General features: G+C 39.8%; 1 protein-coding gene and 1 pseudogene across 3 annotated transcripts in view; both read right to left on the reverse strand.

Annotated features, from left to right (window-relative positions):
- Window positions 1–355: 355 nt before the first annotated feature.
- Window positions 356–14,132, reverse strand: part of SNTB1 (syntrophin beta 1) — a 276,727-nt gene continuing 262,950 nt past the window's right edge. For all 3 annotated transcript variants that reach the window (XM_071208013.1, XM_004480747.4, XM_058275966.2), the window contains 2 exons: window positions 13,150–13,340; window positions 356–7,938 (listed from right to left, as the gene is read on the reverse strand). In XM_071208013.1, coding sequence (XP_071064114.1) covers window positions 7,846–7,938; window positions 13,150–13,340 — 284 coding nt within the window. In that variant the 3' untranslated portion in view covers window positions 356–7,845. The remainder of the gene's footprint in view (window positions 7,939–13,149; window positions 13,341–14,132) is intronic.
- On the reverse strand, window positions 7,969–13,130 carry LOC101437020 (L-lactate dehydrogenase A chain pseudogene; annotated as a pseudogene).

Below are 14,132 nucleotides of genomic sequence, written 5' to 3' on the forward strand. Positions count from 1 at the left end.
AGTTAAGTAAACTTTAGGCTGTGTCCCTCTTTCTCCCATCTCCAGAGGATGCTGATCCCTGTGTGTAGCCTGAGGTGTGAGAATTCAGAATTGTTTACAGGGTGGGGGAGGCGTGGCAACTGCTGCTTAACTAAGTTTTGCCTTTGAGATTCTTTTCCTTTTTCTCTTCTGGGCAGTGTCCATCCCCCTGGTGTGCTAAACCCTAGAACATTTTTTCCCAGGCTGTTTCTTCTTCTAGCTATTTTTCTGGGAAAGGAGAGTCCGAGAAATATTTTTTAATGTCCCATTGATACCAAGCAAAAGCGGGCTTCTTCCTCCTGATGCATCTTTAAAGGCAAGTCCTGAGACACTGGAGTTTCAAAGAGAGAAAGAGTTTTATTGGTTGCACAAGCAATGGAGCACAGTGGCCTCGTGGCCCCAATCTGCCTCCCTCATCTGCAGAAAGTCTAATATTTTATAACATTGGGGTGCCAGTGAATAATTGAGGTGGAGCTGAACAGGTTCCTTCATTAATAAACACTAGGGGGCTGAACAGGACCAACAGGGGTCGGGTAGCAAACCAGGGTCAGTCACAAGGATTTGGGATAGGGGTACACAGAACAAAGATCAGTTACAAGGTCTTTCATATGGATATTAATAGATTTGGGATATTACACATTCCAATAGTAAGTATACACAAGGGTGAGTTCAATCTAGGATTACCATCAAAATAGTAAGCATAGGCAAGGGTGAGGTTAAGTCTAGAGTAATGATAATCAGGGGTGGGACCATTCTAGCCAGCTTCAGTAATTTCAGGTATTAACTGTTTGCTAATTTACAATATAAAAGCATCTATATATTGATTTAGTAATTATAATTATTAATTAGTAACCCTTAGTTACACCCTTTGCTGTCGTGAAATGAAATTAAGAAATAATGGACTTAGTGCCAGTTCTCTAGTATACAAAGCCTAAGGCAAGAATTGAGTGTGTGTGCTTTATTTGGGAGAGGCAATCCTAGGGCACTGAGAGTGAACAAGAACAAGGATAAAAAGGCAGGCAAGGCTGGGAAGCATTGCAGGGTGCTCATTACTGCACTGGTCACTGCTTCATGAGGCCCAAAGAGACAGTCAGCTGCTTGGCAGGCGTCTTCTCATCCACATGGGCTGTCTCAGGATGTAAGGTTTCTGGGAAAACCATGTCTCAGGGAAGTACATAAGAGGGAGGACTCCGCTCAGTTCCTTCCTATTATCGTCTCCTGTTTGGCCTCTTTAGCGGCTGCTCAGGAAGCCAGTTCCCTTGCCCTGCAGTGTGGTTTTTCATCCAAGTCTGGAATTGATGACAGAACCCAGAAATTCAAGTATATATCTTGGCAACAACCAAGCAGAGGGGGTGAGGGAAGGCAAGCAATTAGGTGGCTCTAGGTAGCAAAAACGCTTAGGCCAAGTACAGCCAGCTGTGGTGGAGCCTAAGGTTGAGTAAACAACTGAGTTTAGGAGATGAGATGATGGCATTGAGGGACTCTGAGGAGAGACGTAGGATATGTTCAGTATTATAATATAACCTACATATATTCAGGATTTTTTAAAAAAATTAATAACTGCTAACTATAAGGTAAAGAAGTTTAAACAAAGTAATGATAAAATAATAATATGCATTTCAATAGGGAGATGCTGCAGGACAACATTAGAAGACAAAACTCAAGCAGTTGAATGTTTGACTTTTACCTAGACTTGCCCTGAATGAGGCACATTTAAAAGTGGTATGATGCATGGTGACTTGGTAACCCACTGAGAAAAACTTTCAATCTTGCTTTCATATATGCGGTAGTTGCATTTCTAGAAAACTGAAAAAATACTGGATCAGTCAAAAATGTTTTCATATGTAAAACAATCAGAATCTAGACTCATAACTCTGAACAGGTTTTTCACTTACATGAATGTCACAAAGGACACTCAAAAATTGTGTGGTTCCTTTTGATATGGGGACTGTCATCACATTACAGGAAATCTACCAGCTCTGGCTCTTTTTTTTTTTTTTCAAGAAGGTACCAGAGATTGAACTTAGGACCTCGTATGTGAAAAGCAGGTGCTCAACCACTGAGCTAGATCTGCTCCCCTGGACCAATCTTTGTAACAGTTGCAGAATATTTTACTGTGTTATTGTGGCAGAATTTAGTTAGCTGTTGATGGTAGCACTGATCTTTTAAGCTTCTTATTGTTAGAAACAATGTCCATAAGTCAAAGGGTCCATGTATTTTTAAATGTTTGTGGATACTGCCCAATTGCCTTCCCAATTATCACAAATTACATCTACTCATGAGTGTGTAGATGCTTATTTTCCCACCATTTTCCACCATTATGTATTATAGAAATTTTGATCTTTGCCTATTGGTTCTTTGAAGATGAAATTGAGGAATTCTAAATGTCCAATTTAAGTCATTTCAGGTCCTTATATATTACCTGGTAGACTCCAATCTTGCCTTGTCTTTTTATGTAGGACACTTATTTATAGAATTTTGAAGAGTGTAAATAAGTTTAAGAACCAACTCCTCATTTTAAAAAGAAAAATCCATATATATGATTTCTCACCAAACTATTAATCGTAGTTACTTTGAAGGCATATGGGGGCAGAAAGGCATGAAGGAAAGGAAAAATTAGATGATAATATTACTTTATACAGTTATACAATGTTTCAGTTTTTTACATGTGTGTATTTCTTAATTTCTGAATAAAAATAGAATACTATTTAGAAGAAAAGCATAAAATAAAATGGCTCCTCTGTTTTTCTTCTAAAGATATAATCAGATTAACCTGAGGATTCTCATTGAACACAATGAGGTGAAGAGGGGCTTTTCTATTCTCACTCCCCCAGCCTACTTCCTCTAACCCTTTTTAAAAAAACCCTGAGATAGAGCTTTGTAAGTGGAGTGACTGTGTAATTTTCCATACAGGCCCTTGAGAGGGAAAAAGAATCCAATTAATTGTTATTCTGGGACAAAACGCGTAGACCCCAGCTGTGCTGGCACCCAGGTCAGGGAGCAACTTAAAGGGTCTAAAGAAACCACATCACCAAAAGTGATATTTAAAGGCGTAAGACTAGAAAATCATGATATTCCAGCATAGGAAAGTGAAAGGGGGAACTGGGAGCAAAAGAGGGTGTTTAATTATCTGAAGTCTTGTCATGTGAAGAGAGATTAGACTATCAGCATTTTCTAGAGAAGAACCAGTGTGATGACTGGAAGGCAGGCAGGCTTAAGTGTTGGCTTTACGAACCTAAGAACTTTCAACCAGTACAGCTGCCCAGTAATGGCATGACTTGCTTGGGGAGACAGGTAGTTCCTCTCCACAGATGGAAATTTTCCATTTCAGGTGGGATGAACACCTGCCAGAGATGTTCAGGAAGAGATTCCTGAGATTACTGGAATGTGATACCAGATTGATTCCCAAAAGGTGGTACTGAACCGAAGAATATGTGGGATAACCTTAGCTGATGCAAACAGTTGTTAATTTTTTATCTGGTATATATTCATTTTTATATGACATACTATTGCTATATTACTAGAAAATTAAATCGCCTAAGGTGTTAAGATAGTATATTTAAATTATTAATAATACAGATAGCATGTGGATATGGCAAAAATCACAATGGTGGGAAGATATATCAAACCTGATATTCTTCAGTTCCAGATTTAAGCTTAATACTGTTTCAAATAGTATTCAGTAAGTTTCAAAGAGTAAAAAGACTCCTAAACTACAGCCAGTATTCCATATATTTTACAATGAATTTAAACACACCAAGTTCTGGTATAAAAGAAAATTTGAGTTTTCAGAGCTTTGTATATAGGTCAAATCTCATGAAAACTCAGTTAAAAATGAGAGCTGTAGCCTTAGGTGAAGATCCCCCCTGAAACTATATTCAATTTAATAAAAAATCCAGGACAATACTACTAATATTTTGGGGAGTCTACCGGAGTTTGCTGCAATGGAATCAAGCTGTGCATTTTAAGTGAATTCAGAACAAAATAGGTGCATAAAAAAGTTTCTGGTTGCATCCTCTTTACCTATTAGTGCCTTCGAAGGCCAGACTTAAAGGAAGAGGATAGCAAGATGTGTCTTCACATCCCCATAGGCCTCTGTGACTATCAAGAGGCCACTTCACTGTAAATCAGAGGTGAATATTTATTTAACTTATATAGATTTTACATGATATTCATGGTGCTATGAACTAGGCACAGTTTTCTTTAAAACTCAAAGTAACCTTCAGACACTCCCCCAGCCCATTTCCATCCCCTCAGATGGACTAGGCGATATTTGTGCAACAAGGGCCAGGAAGGGCCTGCGCACTCACCTGAGGAGGCTTCTGACCATCATGGCCAGTCTTGCTGACTCCAACCAAGTAAAGTCAACAAGCTTTTTGGCAAAGGGCATGCTTTTTCAGCCATTTAATTCCATCAATTGATGAGTTAATTAAATGCCTCTGTGCCTGGGTACTTTTTACTGGGTTTATGGAAGTATTTCTCCTACTTAAATCAAGTCAGAAAAAGTTGATTGCTAGAATCCTATCGGCCATCCTTAAATTTCTATGAGGGAAACAGGTGTGGCTCAACCAATTGGGCTCCTGTCTACCATATAGGAGGTCCAGGGTTTGATGCCCAGGGCCTCCTGGTGAGGGGAAGCTGGCCCACGTGGTACACTGACCCATGCTGAAATGCCGTCCTGCGCAGGACTGCCTCCTTGCGTGGGAATGCCACCAAGTGCGGGAAAGCTGCCCCACACAGGAGTGCTGGCTGATGCTGAGAGCTGGTGCAGCAAGATGATGCAACAAGAGACACAGAGGAGAGAAAGTAAGGAGATGTAGCAGAACTGGGAGCAGAGGTGGCACAAGAGAGAAATCACCTGTCTTCCACTCTGGAAGGTCCCAGGATAGGTTCCTAGAGCTGCCTAATGAGAATACAAGCAAACACAGAAGAACACACGGCAAATGGACACAGAGATCAGATAACAGGGGGAACGGGAGGTGGGGGAGAAATTAATAAAATAAATCTTTAAAAAAAATTCCTAAACAATTAAAACATATGAGATGTTTTAAAGAGGTTTTACTACTACTCCGAAGGCCCTCCCAACCACATTTACTGGTAAGTAGGCAGCGTCCCATAAAGTACAGATTAAAACATTACCCATTTGCATTGGTTTTCATTTAGAGACAAACATTGGGAATTTAATAATTCATTGATTCAAATAAACAGATTGAACACAGAGCGAACTGGACTAAAACAAATTCCCCAAAATGACCTGGTTGAGTGAGTGTAACCAGGTATGATCCAAATTTATGCATTTGTGTCACACTAACACACATCAAGACAAAATTTAAATCTACAGAGTAAAGTCATTGTAACTTGTTGAATTCAAAATGAGAAAACATGAGTATGTGAAATTGATTCATCATAGCCACTCTGTTATGATACACTTTAACCTGGAGGAAATATACAGATGCAGGTACACAATTTTCTTGGTAAAATTTTCTGTTTCCTGCTTTTAATTGACTTCAGAAAATGCATTAATTTTATTCAAATATATTTTTTCTAAAATATAAATATTTAAATTAAGTTTTCATAAATGCAGAGAATGTCATTTCTGTTGACCCCCACACAGGTATTAATAAATCTAAAATGTGATGAAGAAATATATGTAATTATGATCATTTTAATTTTTCTATAAATATATAATAGGATCTTTGCAACTTAATTATGAGCAATTAACTGACTTCATGTAGTTCTGAGCACCTCCGATTACATATTGTTGAATTAAACTATTGGGATTAACATATGTATTTTAATGTTATTTACAATACACAAGTGTAACTATCTTGTATAACAACATTCCAGTGATTTTGAAAATATATAATGAAAGAATCAGTATAATTTACAAATGTATCAAAGCTTTCCTACAGTATTCAGGCTGGGCTTCACTCTTCAGCATTTTAAGTAGGAAACAAACAAACAAACAAACAAAAATAAATGTCTAAAGCTGCATTTTCCAAAGTGTTTAAAAAACAAAACCAAAAACCAAACACTAGCTTCACAAGATGCTCCCTCAGAAAGGAGATCTGTATATAAGTGTGGGGAATGGCAAACCAGATCTCCCTTTGAAGAATCACAAGGTAGCTTAAAGTCTTTGAGAGGGTCTGTAACCATGAAATCTGTCTAACATTTAAGTTTCATTTGACAAACTTGTTTTGATCGCCAAACCCTTGTTTTGTTCCCTTCCCAGAAAACACTGCTCAGTCAATGTGCCTTGGAACCTAGTGTTATATGGTACATACTTGGGGAGATGCTAATCTAAAATAAAAACTTACAATTTAATAAACACATGTATGTGAGTAAAACCACCTTCCTTTAAAACAACTTCATTTTTTAATGCTCTTTGCTAAATCATGATTCTGAAAAAAAACCCACACAAGTCTATGTACCGGTATTTACCCTTAGATGGAGTTTACCACCCACTTGGGGCTGCAATCCCAAGCAACCCGACTCCGGGAAGACCAGGGCCTGTCTGTATAAACTGTAAGAGAAAGAAATATTACAAATGCCTTCAGAAATTCTAGAGCTAATTTGCAAGGTTTGAGGAAAGTGATTCCAAAATTGAATAATGGGGGTTGTTTTCAGTGAATTTCTTTAAAAAAAATAAAAGCAAAAGCATTAAATTAGTAACATGCAATGTGCTGTCTGAAAATACTCTTGTAGAAAAATATCTGATCATTATATTATTTCCCTGGAATTCCAAAGAGCCATGGATACTACCAATATATGTCCTTTGATCACAGCGCTGAGTCACGCAGAATTATATGAGGCTGCACTATTATTCAAAAATGCATGCATTCAGGCACAAGCAGAAACAAGGGTCAATAAAGTTTTGAGCCATTCCACTGAAAACCACAAAATGTAGATAATTATTTAACCCAACCATGTGAGTTGTTTTATGTATACGTATATATAAATCAAGTGACAATCCTTTAAAAAACAAACCATAATTTGCTTCCCATAAAGCTAACAGTCCATGTCACCTGCTAGCATCCTATTCACTATCTTGGCTATAAGACATCAGACCTTGGTGTGAATGGTGTGAGCATAGTCCCAGAATTAATCATCTTTCATGCACACAACTCTGCAGCAGTGCTTTGCAATTTAAGCAGTCTACTTTGGCTCAGATTCCACCCCATTTATGGCTCAGATAAGTATCTGATGCTTTATTTAATTCCTGCTCAGCATACACTAATGAGAATACTTCAGAATCATTCCACATCATTGAAAGATAATTCATTAAAAAGAAAGTAACAGCTGCTCCGTACTTAAAGAAAAGGTGCCTTTCCATTTGAAGTACTTTTTCTTTCCCTACCTCTGTAAGTCAACTGATCAGAAGTAGGAAATAAATCATAGCAAAACAAAGGAACACTGTTAGTGGGGGAAGAGAGAGGCAAAATGTCCATTTCTCATCTATTCAGCCCTTGCTTACCTGGCAAACCAGTTGCCTTAGAAACTGGTATGATTAAGATCTGCGCATGCTGTTCTAATGGTCTTGTCCTTGGCTGTCATTATTTAAAAGCTATTATGCTGGGTATTTGCAATCGTCCTCACGCCGTAAACCTTTCACTGTTCTACAAAGACAATTTTATTCTGATATTCTTTGTGGTGTTTTCTTAGGGTCCCCTTGTAGTTGCTAAAACTGACAGAGAAGTCTAGGACAGTTACACAACTCCTGAGCCCTAAAGCTGACTCTGGCAATGCTTCTTCCGCTGCACTGCTCATGGTTACGCTTTCTGGGGGCGTCGCAATCCTCCTTTTCTCAAAGGCAAGGCATCCTTCCATTCAGGCCACCAAGCCCAGTCTTGTAATCTTAGCCGACAGGAAGGAATGAATGATGAAAACAATTGGCTTGGGGCAGGAGTGAAGGTCCAGTTGCTGAAATGAAAAAGAAGAGAGCAAGAGAGATTGAAAATAAATGCTTGCTACAAAATAGTGATTTACACATTGAGCAATTCCATGCACTTACTGATTTTAAATGTTAACTGGGACAATTATGTTTTTAAATCTTTGCCCCCCTCCCCAATGAGATAATGGAATAATGCTTTGAACTTCTTCCTTATGTCTCATATATCTTTTTGCCATAAGAGGTTCTGTGAAATTTAGATGTACTCATACCATAAATATTGATGTTACCCTTCTTGACTGTCTACAGCAGTTATTTTTGGTACTACGGGAATGATATTTATTTATGATGGGTTTGGTACAGCATGAAGCAGTATTAAATTTCACATGTGAAGATTAGGATTGAGTCCTGGTTCTGACACCTTTTGACCCTGGACATGTCACTTAAAATTGTTCTCAGTCCTACCTAACCTACAGGGTAAGAAGAGTATGAAATGAGATACTGTTCATGAAAATGCCTTGTAAGCTATAAAAGTGTAGAACACAGAAGCAGCTGTGTCTTGCTGTCCTACACACTTGTATTTACGTGAGCAAGTCACTTGCATCTCTGTCAGGGCAGTCGTGAGAGTCGTATCCTTCTCAGCATGTTCTTATGGAACCGAGCCTAGTGCAGGATATAAAAGGTCAGGTCATGAGAGCCCCAGAAGTTAACTTTTATCATCTGACCTAATTCAGGAGAATTGGGGAAGTTATTCCCAGTTCTCTCGTATGGCCCCCCGATTCTATTCTGATGACACGATTGGGGAGTAAGAGCAAGGTGAGTGTATAATAATGTCTACCAAAGTTGAGGTTGTACTCACCAGGCACTGTGTTACTTTCTCGACACTTGCTTATTTAGTTCTCACAAAGCTCTATGAATAGCTATATGTTATTTCTATTTTTCATATAGGAAAACCTAAGATTTGGAGAAGTTATCAAACTTTCTGAGGTCACAGATCTGACAGTAAATAGGAGTGTGGACCCAGCACAGGTCCACCTAATAATGCCTGAGCCAGGCTTTAGCCACATGTTTCACCTGACACAAAACAAATTTTTGCAAGTAACCCTAAAGAGGACCTACTTCAGTTCCTTAATTTCACAGGTGGAGAGACGCAGATCTAAAGAAATGAAAGGACTTGCCCAGGACAATTTTTTTTTTTTTTGTAGTCACTCTTTATGGTTTATTTGACATTTTTGAGGTACAACACTTGAACAATTGGTTGCATTGTAATAGGTAGTTTTTTTTTTTTTTTTTTACATTACATGGCAATGTACACTACTTTGATACATTTGGTACACAAAATAAGATCCTTTAAAATAGTTATGCACAAGACATGCAATGTTGGATTTACACACTGGAGTTCAGGATGTGATTGATTGGGAGGAAGGAAGTTGCACTAGGCATGTTTGGTGAAGGAACCAGAAGGTATAAAATACACAGTAACCACACATTCTTCTGGTTTGAAAGGCAACTGCAGCATGTGCACTGGCACTGGTGCCTCAGACATAAACTATTTTATATAACTAGTTTGGGAATATACAAGACAGGTATCATCTTCAGTATCAGTAAATATCTTTAGAGTTTTATGAAACATTCCTATGTCTAACTTTTTTTCCTAGGTTATCTTATTATTACTGCTGTAATCCCAGATCAGATAAAAAGAACAGGAACAACCCCCAACTAAAATCCTGTTGTAGCCTAAACAATCAAGACTTTAAAATTGCAGCTCTTTTTGGATCCCCCAAAGTGTATCTGCACTCTTCTTCAAATGGGCCTCTTCTTCAGAAGTCAGAGTCACCTTGACAACATCTGAGATACCATTCTGTCCCAAGACGCAAGGAACACTAAGGAAGACGTCATCTTTTATTCCATAGATTCCCTTAATCATGGTGGAAACCGGATGTATACATCTAAGATTCTTCATTATAGTTTCTGCCAAATCTGCCATAGATAACCCAGTGGCCCAGGAGGTATAGCCTTTCAGTTTGATCACCTCATAAGCACTGTCAACCACCTGGTTGTGAACCTCTTTCCATTGTTCCTTACTGCATCAGTGCCTAAGTCAGGGTGCAGATTTTCAAGGAGACACCAGCAACATTCACTCCACTCCACAAGGCACTCCAGAGTCTCCACGTTCCCCGAGGACCCAGCCATGACAGCTTGATGGGTGAACCCCCAGCCACTCCCCCATTAGGTAATGAAACCGGGCTGAATCCAGATTGCAACCACTTCCAATAACACGGTTTTTGGGAAAGCCACTTAGTTTCCAAGCCACATAGGTCAATATATCCACTGGATTGGGAACAATAAGCAACTTGCAGTTTGGGCTGTATTTTACAACATTAGGAATGATGAATTTAAAGATGTTTACATTATGCTGGACCAAATTAAGACGGCTTTCTCTCTCTTGCTGACGAGCCCCAGCTGTGAAAATAACCAGTTTGGAGTTTGCAGTCACACTATAGTCTTTGCCAGAGACAATTTTTGGTGTTCTAAGGAAAAGGGTGCCATGTTGGAGACCCATCATCTCTCCCTTCAATTTGTCTTCTATGACATCCGCAAGTGCAAATTCATCTGCCAGTTCCTTCATCACGATACTGACGGCACAGGCCATGCCAACAGCACCAGCCCCAACAACTGTAATCTTATTCTGAGGGATCTGTTCTTCCTTGAGATTCTGAATCAGCTGATCCTTGAGAGTTGCCATCTTAGATTTGGAATGGGAAGGAACCGGGACTACACATCAAGTGGGCATCTGCTGCGCGTGGTGCTTGGATCCAGACTCGGCAGCTGCAGCTCCGGGACTCTGCCCAGGACAACTGGTGAGTGAATTTCAGACTCAGAAAGAGCTCAGGTCTTCTGACCCTTCGATGATTGCTCTTTGCAGGACTCAGCTCTGCTCCCATGCCCCACACTGGAAAAACTTCCTGCTTCCTGGGATTGCTTAACTAGATATTAGAGGAGAAGTGTCTGAAATTGACTTATCAACCTAATGTCCTGACAGGAAAAAATTAGTCCCTCCTAAGTCTTCCAAGTTAGGTCATAATTAAAGGCCGAAAGGCTGAAATTTAGACACATGGTTTCCTTCACAGGCAAAAATAGCCTTCAATGTGTAAACCAAGGGTAAAGCAGGACAGGGATTCTTGTTCTTTTCCACTTTGCAAGGGAATAATCTCCTTTAGAGAAATAGTACATTGTTGGGTGTTTGAAAGAGCAGAAACTGAACTAGAAGTATTCTTAGTAAACTGAACTTTTACACCACGTCTTTATTTCCAGACTGGCGCTTCAGGCTGAGCTTACTGACTGAAAGAAACAAACCAACAAACCAAATCCAATAAAATTCTGTGGATCCATTTTAAAAGCTAGTCAGAAATAGTTTTCAGAAAGTGAATGCAGATCAGCTGTCAGTCACAGGGAGTCAACTTCTTCGTGCCTGCCTTACAAGTACCCTTAGTAAGAAATCTGGTACTGGATTGGTGCTAGGAGCATGAGCATGCCTGAGGAGATGGTAGTGCCAAAACTTTGAGATGAAAGGTCCCTTCATTCTTTTAGGTGTTGTCCTAGCCCTTTCCTTTAGTCAGCTCCTGCTGGGTAACCCCAAATGGTTTTAAGAGAGTTACCAGGAAAGTAACACAGGAACAATGACCAAAATAATGGTGGGGAGAAGGCGGGAGGGAGGAGGAGGGGCTGGGGTGGCCAGTAGTTAAATGGAAATTACTGTCTTTTTTAAAAATTGAGATTTATCACTGTATTTTACATATTTGCCATCCCTGTTATCAAATGGAATTCAATAAATATTTCTTTTTTTTAGATTTTTTTTGTCTTTATTTTTTTTAATGTTACATTAAAAAAATATGAGGTCCCCGTATACCCTCCACCCCCTTCACCCCACTCCTCCCATAACAACAACCTCCTCCATCATCATGGGACATTCATTGCACTTGGTGAATACATCTCTGAGCACTGCTGCACCTCATGGTCAATGGTCCACATCATAGTCCACACTCTCCCACATTCCACCCAGTGGGCCATGAGAGGACATACAATGTCCTGTAAGCGTCCCTGCAGCACCACCCAGGACAACTCCAAGTCCCGAAAATGCCCCCACATCTCATCTCTTCCTCCCTTTCCCTACCCCCAGCAGCCACCATGGCCACTTTCTCCACACCAATGCCACATTTTCTTTGATTACTAATCACAATAGTTCATGAATAGAATATCAGTAAGTCCACTCTAATCTATACTCTATTCCTCCATCCTGTGGACCTTGGAAAAGTTGTGTCCACTCCACATCTATATCAAGAGGGGGCTTAGATTCCACATGGATGCTGGATGCAATTCTCCTGCTTGCAGTTGTAGGCACTCTTGGCTCCCTGGTGTGGTGGTTGACCTTGTTCACCTCCCTGTTAGCTGGTCAGGGTAAGTCCAATAAACCAGAGGGTAGGAGTTGAATAAATATTTCTTGACTAACCAGATGGCTCGGGAGGAGCTAATCAGAAATTATTACAAAATCTTGGAAGTTCTACATTTGACAGCTTAAATAAGATGCTATGTCTTCCAGAGAAATGCCAAGAACCACACTTGCTAGAAAAGAAGAAATGTGCAATTCTCACCTTTCTGTGGTAATGAAGTAACAGAATTGTTTCACTATAAGAGGCAATAGTGCTCACAGGAAATCATGAATTTAAACTCATGGAATGTTCGCATTGATATGAGAAAAATAAATATTACCTTAATGGATAAATTTGCTCATTTTGCTGGGTATTATTTGACATTAGTCCAAAACTTCTGTGCCCTCGTCTCCACTTGAGTGGAGTTGACCAGTTTTTCCTGTTTCAGACTGCATCTTGCACTCTCTTCCTTGTCCGGTTCTTTCCACCTCCTTGCTCCAGCATTCCCTGATGGGAGGGACTGCATATTTTACATCCCTGCATCCCTAACACCCAATACCATGTGGAGATTATATTAGACGCTCAGGCGTTTTTATGACTCATAACTTTCTTATGGAAAATGAGACCAAAGTAAAGAACTTGGGAATAATTGGATTTGATCACTGTTTTTCAAGGATGAAATAAGATGCAGGTCTGCGAATACCTGGTTAATAGTCAAATGCTAAATAAGTGTGAGGGAGCATTCTGCTTGTGAGTCATTACGCGTAATGAAATCTATGAAATCAATCTGCTTGGGGAGAAAAGCATACTTACAATCTCTCCATCCTTGCCTCCAAAATCTAAACACAGCATCCTGATCCCATCATCTGAAGACATTTTGAGTTTTTCATAAGGAGACTGTATAATTGTTTTGGCAAAGGCACCCTCCTGTGGTTCAGTGGTAATGGAAAATCCATTCTCATAATGGATGGTCAAACGGCACTCCTGGTTTTTATAGGTGCAAGCTGAGAGAGGGAGAGACAGACAGACAGCAGAGAGAGAAAGACAAGTATAAAACCAAGAAAGTCAATCTATTTCCTTAGGAACTTAATACTTAAGTCTTCTCAGTCCCAGAGGTAAGCCACAAATTTCTTTAAAAAGTTAAAAAATAGTAATTGTTCATGAAAATGTTCTCCTTGGATTTATTTTGATATTGTGCCTTAACCTACATATGGAACTAAGGGAATTAAGCTGAAACAAATGCCTTTGAAAATTCCTTCTGCTGGGATTTACTGACTTTTATCCAGGCTCTCACTCTCACCTGACCACCTGACAGCACATAAGTAGATAGGTGTACTTGCCTTCCCGTGGCCAGGTGGGGCCTGCCTCACACCAGAAAAAACGGAATTATCATCATCATCCACTCACACACACACACACACACACACACACAATGTCATGTCCACACTTGGCAAACAAAGTGAACATCCCCCCTTTATATTACCAAAGTTAACACACGCAACATGCCTAAGAAAGCGGGGGGAGGGGTTGTCTAAAAAAAAATCTAATTTTTATATTAAAAAGAAAAGTCTAACAAAGTATGGGCTGTTCTTTTGATTCCCCTGATGATCTTAGGTCCTCAAAAAGCTGTTGTTGCAGCAGCTTTCAGATGCGGCATCATCGGCGAAGAATGCCAATTCCCCCCCTCCCGCCCAGTTTGGCATCCTGGAGCTCCAGGTGGCATCCGTGAGGTGCCCTCCAATCCCCAGGAACCAAACGAAAACCTCTTCATGAGGTCAGGCACCGGATTTTATCTG

Source organism: Dasypus novemcinctus, chromosome 14 (genome assembly GCF_030445035.2).
Source record: "Dasypus novemcinctus isolate mDasNov1 chromosome 14, mDasNov1.1.hap2, whole genome shotgun sequence".
Lineage (NCBI taxonomy): Eukaryota > Metazoa > Chordata > Mammalia > Cingulata > Dasypodidae > Dasypus > Dasypus novemcinctus.